A 9076-nucleotide genomic window follows, 5' to 3' on the forward strand; every position below is an offset into this window, starting at 1 on the left:
TGGTTTTGACGAAAACCTCTAATTATCAGGTTTTGTGATGTTGTCTCTGAATCTGTTCAAAAAATCTCCTCAAGAAATTGATTGATTAAATTGAATTAACTCTTCTGAGCTGCAATTGAACACAAAGTGTGCATGGATACGGTATGGAAGGAGTGGTAAACATCTGAGGTGCCTTCTTTTGGATCACACTTTATGCTAAGGCTTTGTCTAGTCACTCGTGATGTCATAAAATGTGTCGTGGTCCTCACCAGTGGAAGGAATGGATGGACAAAATGTTTACTTGGTCAAAAACATTATTGAGTTCATCTGCTTGCAAATTGCCTGCCCTGCTTACACGACAAATATTCCATCGCTTGAAATATCTTGAGCATAATTAGGTACTTTATGAAACTCAGTATGTTTGCTGCTTTGTTCTTTCAATATTCTATCTTAAATTGAGATTGTATGATATTATGTTATCAACATAGACATGTAGTGACTGCTTAAACCTTAATGTTTTTATTACTTTGAGATATTTTTAAGATGATAAAAAATTGACTCATTCACTGTGAATTGCTTTCAGCGCATTGATCTGAAAACTGGCAAGGATACTGAGACACCTGTAGTAATACTGGATGTTTATCAGGAATTTAATGAACTGATTTCTGAAAAGTACAAAATAATGAAGTTCAAATCAAAGGTTAGTTGACTGTGTTATTTCCCACGATTCACTCACAGTGGTTTCTCAGGGCTTAACTGATGAGGTTATCTTAATTTTATTTTCAGAAAGTGGATAGGAAGTACTCTTTTGAAATTCCAGATGTTCCAGAAAATTGCGAATACCTAGAAATCAGCTATGCAGTAAGTATAGGACAGTACTAAAATAAGTTGTAAGAATGTACTCTAGTTTACATTTAGAACATGGATATAGTCATTTGTCTTCAGGTGATTTGAACTGACCATTCTTGATTTCTGTTGATGGCAGTTTTGTTGTCGGAACGGCTATTATATTCTGCTAAGGAATAGTAACTGCACGCTGTGATGTACATGAAATCTATGAAGGAATACATTATTACCTCAAGTCCCAATGTAGTTTATATTTTAGAATGAATAATGGGGAAACTAGAGTAGTATGAGAGAAAAAGGTACCAAAGATGTGTTGACAAGTTTAGATTTAAGTAAGTGGAGTGAGTGAAGTCTTTAGAACTAAATGGACTTTACTGTAAATTCTGTATAATAAAAAAGTATAAAGATCATAGTATTTAGTTGAACGTTTAGCAGCAAGTATGGAAAAGTCTTTGGAAACTTATATCTGTACAGCCACAAAACGTTTGCATCATAAATGTCCAGTCTTCAGTTGTCATTCTAATAAATGAAATATTTGTATTTGGTGCTATTTCTTGATACAGGCTGACCTGCCTCCACTTCCTTCTGATTTGAAAGGGGAAACCTTTTCTCAAGTGTTTGGCACCAATTCATCCAGTCTTGAACTTTTGCTCCTGAACAGGAAGATCAAGGGACCAAGCTGGCTGGAAGTCAAGGCTCCACGTAAGATTTTTATTTCTTTATTGTAAATGTTGTTTTCTAGATAAGAAAGAACTGGCATTTTTACAGTACCTCTCATAACTTCAATACATTCTAAACGCTTCACAATCTCTCCGCCATTTAGTCTTGAAGTGTAGTCACTGTGGAGGAAATGTGGTAGCCATTTATGCACAGCCAGCTCTCAAAATCAACAGTGAGATGAGTGGCCACATAACTGTGATTTTGTTTGCGGTATAAATTGGCTTGGATACCTGTTGGATATTGCCTTGGATCTTTGAACATCCATCTGAGAGGGTAGATGAGGACTTGGTTTAATCTCTCTTTTGAAAAAGGACTTTTGTTTTTGACACATTTAAACTTCTGAAAGCTTAACTTTTTTAGTGGGTACTAGTTCCAGGGCACCATAACCTATCACTACCTTATTGAATTGAGTTTCTCATGTTGAATAGCAAGTCTTGGGGATGGATTTGACTATACTGTTGAATGGGAAGGAAGGGGAAGGCATTAAGTGCGAACACAAGCTGATATTTTCTCCTCATTTGAAGTACGCCAAGGCCGAGTTAGATACTCAGTGAAGATTATATTTTGCATTTCCCTTTTGCTGCACATGAGCCTGTTTATGGCCCATGCGAGATCACAATTATTAAACACTACAGCAATTTGAATGGTTACATTCACAATTTTATTGTAAAGAACACTAAAAAGTTAGAAAATTCAGACGAGCACAGTGAAAACTGCAGAATTAATTTTGAAGTTGCTAGCTTTGGGCTGGAATTTACACAAACTGTAAAACTGAGAGAATTGAAATCCAGTTCCCTGTCATTCATCAAAACTTGATTATTCATGTAGCTCAATGTAGGCATCCAAGGAAAAAAGACTTGTCATTGTTATTGTAACCACTTGGGAGACTTGGGAGTTCTCGTCCAGGATTCTCTCAAGGTAAACTTGCAGGTTGAGTCAGTAGTCAGGAAGGCAAATGCAATGTTGGCATTTACTTTGAGAGGACTTGAATATAAAAGCAGGGATGTACTACTGAGGCTTTATAAGGCTTTGGTCAGGCCACATTTTGAGTATTGTGTGCAGTTTTGGGCCCCATATCACATGAAGGATGTACTGGCCTTGGAGCGGGTTCAAAGGAGATTCACTAGAATTGTCCCAGGAATGGAAAGCTTAACATATGAGGAACATTTGAGGACACTGGGACTATACTCAGCGGAGTTTAGAAGGATATGGGGGGATCTAATCGAAACTTGCAGAATACTGAATGGCCTGGACAGAGTGGATGTTGGGAAGATGCTTCCATTGGTAGGAGAGACTAGGACCCGAGGGCACAGCCTTAGAGTAAAGGCAAGATCCTTCAGAATGGAGATAAGGAGAAACCTCTTCAGCCAGAGAGTGGTGAATCTATGGAATGCACTGCCACAGAAGGCTGTAGAGGCCAGGTCATTGAGTATATTTAAGACGGAGATAGATAGGTTTTTGATTATCAAGGGGTCAAGGGTTATGGGGAGAAAGCTGGAGAATGGGGTTGAGGAATTTATTAGCCATGATTGAACAGCGAAGCAGACTCGATGGGCCAAATGGCCTAATTTCTGCTCCTATGTCTTGTGGTCTTATGGTCACTTAAGACACTTCCCAGCCATTATTAGTTAAAGATGGGCTCAAAGTCAAATGAAAACGTACTCAGACAAAACGTAGTTGAGGTAGACAGTGACACTGGAGAAGATGAGATGGAAGGATGATCAAATCGGTGCAAAACCTGAGGTGGGGCTAGAAGGGTGAGTAAGGGAATAAGAATTTTCAAGAAGATGCGAGGGAACTGGACCAAGGTGAGATGGTCAAAGAGGGACCAGGTACTGGAGTGATTATGGGATGGATGAAAGTGATGGGTCCACCCTAACTGAAAATTTAATCTGGGACCTTCTGGTTGTTGTGGATTCAATTTTTTTTCCTGGATGGCATTTGAATCCTGTGTATTTTCATATAAGAGACTTGGTCCAAGCATAATATTTTTTGGCAAATTATTTATGCATTTGAAAATACAGCTGTAGCATCATATAGCTCATTTAACGTTGTCTTTAGAACTATTATGATACTCTAAATGGTCTCTGATTGCTCTGTCAAGATAATTACATAAATATAGGTTCAGCATTTTGCTGTACTGCAGTTCTTTTGTTGTATCATCATTGGGAACGCGCATTGCAAATGGACCCAAATTAATACTAACTAAAATCCTTTTTGTTTACCATTTACTGTATTTCTTGAACGAGTGCTCATTCTTTACAACTCCTAAAGGGCCCCACGAATACATTCTAAAGCTGCTAATCTTCCAGTGAAGAGGCATCTCTATTCCCATCCTCCTTTGCACGATTAGTAGTTTGTCGGTTGCGGAAAGAGGGATTCTCTGCAAGCAATTTCAGTATGAGTAAAACTATATTGTATTCATCTGTTCCCTATTATTAAGTGTGTAACCCAATCTTTGGGTAAACTGCATTGAATTTACTCTGCATGTCTGTGTCCAAGTGGCATGGCTACTATTAGAGAACTATTGCCATTCTGCTAAGATGCAAACTGATTTTTTTCTATTTGATATTAAGCATAGTTGTGCTGGAAGATTTGTTTCTCTTTTCCATCCTTCATGTTGCTAAGTAACAACAGCAATAAGCATTTGTAGCTTGTGCCAATAATAATTGAAGTGCATTGGTCCATTTTGTGTTTTGTGTTTGACACTAGCACAGACTGATGATCAGCCGGTCCAAAACAGAGAAGACCAGTAGGGCCCAATCAGTACAACCTGGAGAAAATAATGGCCTGTCTTGAATCAATGCAGTCCGAGTGACTGACAGGCAGATCATTTCAAAGAATATTAAGACTCAACCTCACTAGGTTAGATTACAGCTGGAGTGCTGTGTGTAGTTCTGATCACCACACTATAGGAAGGATGTGATGGCACTGGAGAGTTTGCAGAGCAGATTCACAAGGATGTTGCCTAGGATGAAGCATTATAGGTATGAAGACAGGCTAGACAAGTTCAAGTTGTTTTCTTCTGAGCAAAGAAGATTGACAGGTGACCTGATAGAGGTGTATAATATTATGGGGGGCATGGACAGATTGGATAGAAAACAGCTGTTCCTCTTTGTTGAAGGGTCATTAACAAGCGGGGCATAATTTTAACCTGTAAGGTTAGAGGTTTAGATATGATTAGAGGAAAATGTTTTTCACCTAGAGGTGGGGCGGGGATCTGGAAAGCACTGACAGGAAGGGTAATTGAGGCAGGACATCTCACAACCTTTACAAATACTTGGATGAGCATTTGCAGTGTCATAACATTCAAGGCAATAAGCCTAGTGCAGGGAAGTAGGAATAATGGGCTTATTACAGGAAAGTGGGAATAGTGTTAATTTTAGTGTTGTTTTGGTGGTACCGACTTGATAGGCAGAAGGTCCTCTTCAATACTGTATGAATCTATGAAAGAAAGCTAAGGGGAAGCATCACATTTGCTATAAAAAACAGAAAATGCTGGAAAGTCTCAGCGGTCAATGGTTACCACCATTTAAGGTTGATGAATGATTGCACTGAGGCAGCAGTAAACATGGAAACATTTTATTCTTATGACTAATTTCTTTCCATCAGGGAGATCCACCTGAATTTTGCTGATTCTTGCCTTCAAGGAAATGCATGCAGATAATTGCAATGCTGTTGTTATAAAAGACAATTTCAAACCATCTTTTGTAGTTTGCCTAAGGACATTTTGGGCCTCCTTTCATCAAAGCAGACTGGGCATAATTGTGGTGTGATACGGGGGAAAGGATAATGAACAAGCTGAAGTTATATCAAACTCTGTACCTGGTACAATCTTTCTTTTCTACTGCGCCCTCCTGAACATGCTGGCTCGTGTTGGGCTGTGGTTCCAAGGATACTGACAACCCTCATGGTCCCTTGCAATATGAATGCAGGCATTGAGTGTTGACTTCCGGATATAGAGGGATAGTACAGACCAGTCTTGTCCTTATCTCAAATCATGTTCATGTAAAAACTTAATTTCCATCAATTTTTGTCTCCCTTTGACTGTAGTCTGGAAACAGTGAGACTACTTCTAGCATCATTATTATTGCTGTGACTGATGTGGATTGGTTCAGCACTGAACACTTGTTGAAAATGGCTTACTTCACACTGGTAGATATATTTGCCCATTAATTCTAATTATTCAAACATTTAAACCATTTTCTATTTCAAATCAAGTCGTTGTCCTCACTAACCTATATTGCTCCCCCATTCCATATCTAATATCTGCATTTCAAATTCACATCAACTGTTTAAATTGCGACATGATGTTGGCTCTCTCTGTGTAACCTCCTCCAGCCTCAAAATTGACAACCCCCACGCCCCTACACACACCCCATAACTAGCCATCTGTGCATTTCTCTCACCTGTTGTGCATCCAGACTTATAATCGATATATAATTTTTGGAATTCTGTCCTCAAACTCTTTCTCCACTTTTCCTCTTCGCTTCTTCTTCCTCTTTTCCTTTGGAATCCTATTTACAACCTTATCTCCTTCACTAAACCAGTTTTTCACCCCATCAGCTAACATCTCCTTTAACTGGGAGTTTGTCTTCTGAGTATTGTGCAGTGCCTTGGATGTTTTCTCATGTAAAAGGTGCTGCATGAATGGTAGTCATTGTGATAGTGCTTTAACTTTTTTCCTCATGATATGCTAAAGTTCACAATTTTAACCCAAAAGTGGAAGTGGTCTATCTGGTATTGTTGCAATTTTCTAGATTTGTTTTCATTGCATTATTGCAGGAGGGTTACGTCACTGGGAATAATAAGCCAGAGAACTGAGCTAATGATCTAGAGAGTAAAGGTTCCCCAGAGAGCACTTGGGGCTGGGTCATTGAATAGATCAAGGTTGCGTAAGATCAATATTTTATCTACAAAGTTGTTGAGGTGCTATGACACTTTCAAGCAGGAAAATGAAGTTTTAAGGTCATGATCAGATCTGGCATGATCTAATGATATTGCAGAACAGGCTCGAATGGCCAATTAGTGATCCTGTTTCTTATGATCTTTTGCTACCATAGAAGTTTGAGAATTCAAAGTCATTTCTTTAAAATCTAGAGGTGAAAAATTGGTATTCATAACCCCTTACCATGAAGCTATTACATTGTAATAAAACCTGAACTGGTTTACTGATATTCTTGTAGGAAAAGCTGTCTGTTAACTGTGCTCTAAGGTGAGCTAGCAAGATTTTGAGTGCAGCACACCAGAGTACAATGGTTCAACAAGAATTCTGCAATCTGCTTTCCTCACCACTCTGGGAAACTGGGGATGGGCAGCTGATGTTGTCCTTGCCAATGATATCGACAACTTCAAAGTAAATTTAAAACAAAAAGAGTAGTTTTTACTTCTCTGATTTTGAAACACTTAGTTAAACACTGTTTTGAGTTGGAATTTGGGTTTTGTTCGCAGTGCTAACTGGATTTCAAACGGTATCCGGTTGGGTGTAGGAGTGGAGGAAGTGACGTGAATGCTGAGAGGGAGGGTGGAAATGGTCAAGATGTGTATGTAAGGTTGAGATTTTTAACTTGATATGTTATATATCAGACCAAAAGCTAACGGGTTATTTGTTTCTCTGTTCAGAGCTTGCCAACAATCCCATGAGTTGGTGCAAAGTGGAAGCTGTAGTGCTAAAGATGGAGCATGTGACTGTGGTGAAAGACATTGCCCCTCCACCTCTTGTCATTATGTCGGTCAGCATGAAGACTGTGCAGAACTCCAAGACTCATCAGAATGAGGTACTTGTTCAAAAATGAAGTCTCATTTTCAATACATTATTCATAGTGGTCAATAACGCCATTCTGCCAACACCCAACACTTGTATTAATGCTTTTTTTTTTAGCAGAAACAAGGCTGATGGTTCAGAATTTTCGCACACTGTCAAAGTCTTATGAAGGGGTTGGGGGTGTTGACCCTGTGAGGAAGTGTTGAACAAGTTGGAGTTTAGAAATTGATAGTTGATCTTATTGAAAAGTGTAAGATCCTGAGTGGTTTTGACAGGACAGATAAAGAGAAGATGTTTCCTTTTGTGGGGGAGAGTAACACTAGGGGATTCGGGTTAAAAATAAGAGTTCTCCCATTTCAGAAAAAAAAAAGTATTATTTTTTCTGAGGGTAATGAACTTTGGAACTCTCTTCTCCAGAGAGTGGAGTGGAAATGGAATCATTGACTATGTTCAAGACAGGGTAGATGTATTCTTGACGAACAAAAGAGTCAAGGGTTATCAGGAACACACAAAAAGGTAGAGTTGATACCAGAATCCGATCAGTGTGATCTTATTGAATGGTGGAGTGGGCTTGAGAGACTGAAAGGCCTGTGTAAAGAAATGTATTTCTCCACATGGAAAGTGAGAAGACATTTATGTACAGACTATGATCCATTGCAACCACTCTGGTAACCATCACTTCATTTTATAAGAGACAACAAGGTGCAGGGCTGGATGAACACAGCAGGCCAAGCAGCATCATAGGAGCAGAGAGGCTGACGTTTCGGGCCTAGACACTTCATTTTATAAATTCTTTTTGTATCTGAATGAATACATAGTAACAAATCCCTTCACCTGAAGCTCAGCCTAATTCACTGTCACTTTCTTTAAGTTGTTGCTTGTTGGGATCCTATGTGAAAACAATCATTGGTCATCTCAACTCTTTACCATCATTCACTGCTTGCTTCTGTTTAAGCAGCGAGTGCTAATTACTTCATGGTGGGTTTTACTTTTGTTGAAGAGAATATACTGAACACTGTGGTGATTTGGCAGATACTTCATGCTGAATCGTTTCAGCATTGGTGACGGACAGTTTGGGTTGTGTCAAATTCCAAAATATCAAAAGTTTGAAGCTAGCTCCTGGCCTACCTGCAATCTTCCCACTTTCTTCTGAACAGAGATGGGTTACGGCTGAGGAGCTGGGCAACAGACTCACTCATAGGATGCAAGCTGCCCATTAAATATTAGACGTCTATATGCCCCCAGATCAACTACTGTTTTAATTTTAGCCCTGGTCTGCTTTCCTGGGGCCTTTGGATACTTGGTGGCTTGTTATGGACAGATCAACGCCCCTTCAAATATATCAACGAGACAGCCTAAATCCTAACCCTTTCTTATTTAAAAGCCAGTGTAAAGTGCTGTGTTCCAGATGTAATAGATACCATTTCAATTGGTTATACCACTCCACTTTAAGCAAAACTCACTTTATTCTTACTCTATGGTTAAAATACAAACAAAAGAAAGAAGAATTGGTCTAACTTTATTGGAATACTTAACAGAATATTAGTTTATTTAACTACTAAACAGCTGTTATGGTAATATTACTATAATATTCTATTATAGTAACACCCATTAACACACCACTGGCAAAGGCAAAGTCAGTACAATAGCTTGCCTCAAAGGCAATTCTCCAGTCCAGCAGGAAACAACATCAAGAGAATGTTCTGGGAGAGGGAGACTCAAGTATTTTACTGTAGAAGGGAGAGATAAGTATTTTACTGTAGAAGG

The 9076-nt window shown here is 39.0% G+C and overlaps 1 protein-coding gene across 1 annotated transcript in view; it reads left to right on the forward strand.

The window, feature by feature from the left end:
• Positions 1-9076, forward strand: part of pola1 (polymerase (DNA directed), alpha 1) — a 260671-nt gene that overhangs the window by 31215 nt on the left and 220380 nt on the right. The window contains exons 12-15 of the mRNA XM_020532950.2: positions 563-679; positions 766-840; positions 1389-1527; positions 7168-7322. Coding sequence (XP_020388539.2) covers positions 563-679; positions 766-840; positions 1389-1527; positions 7168-7322 — 486 coding nt within the window. The remainder of the gene's footprint in view (positions 1-562; positions 680-765; positions 841-1388; positions 1528-7167; positions 7323-9076) is intronic.

This window comes from Rhincodon typus, chromosome 11 (assembly GCF_021869965.1).
Source record: "Rhincodon typus isolate 14 chromosome 11, sRhiTyp1.1, whole genome shotgun sequence".
In the NCBI taxonomy this organism is placed as follows: domain Eukaryota; kingdom Metazoa; phylum Chordata; class Chondrichthyes; order Orectolobiformes; family Rhincodontidae; genus Rhincodon; species Rhincodon typus.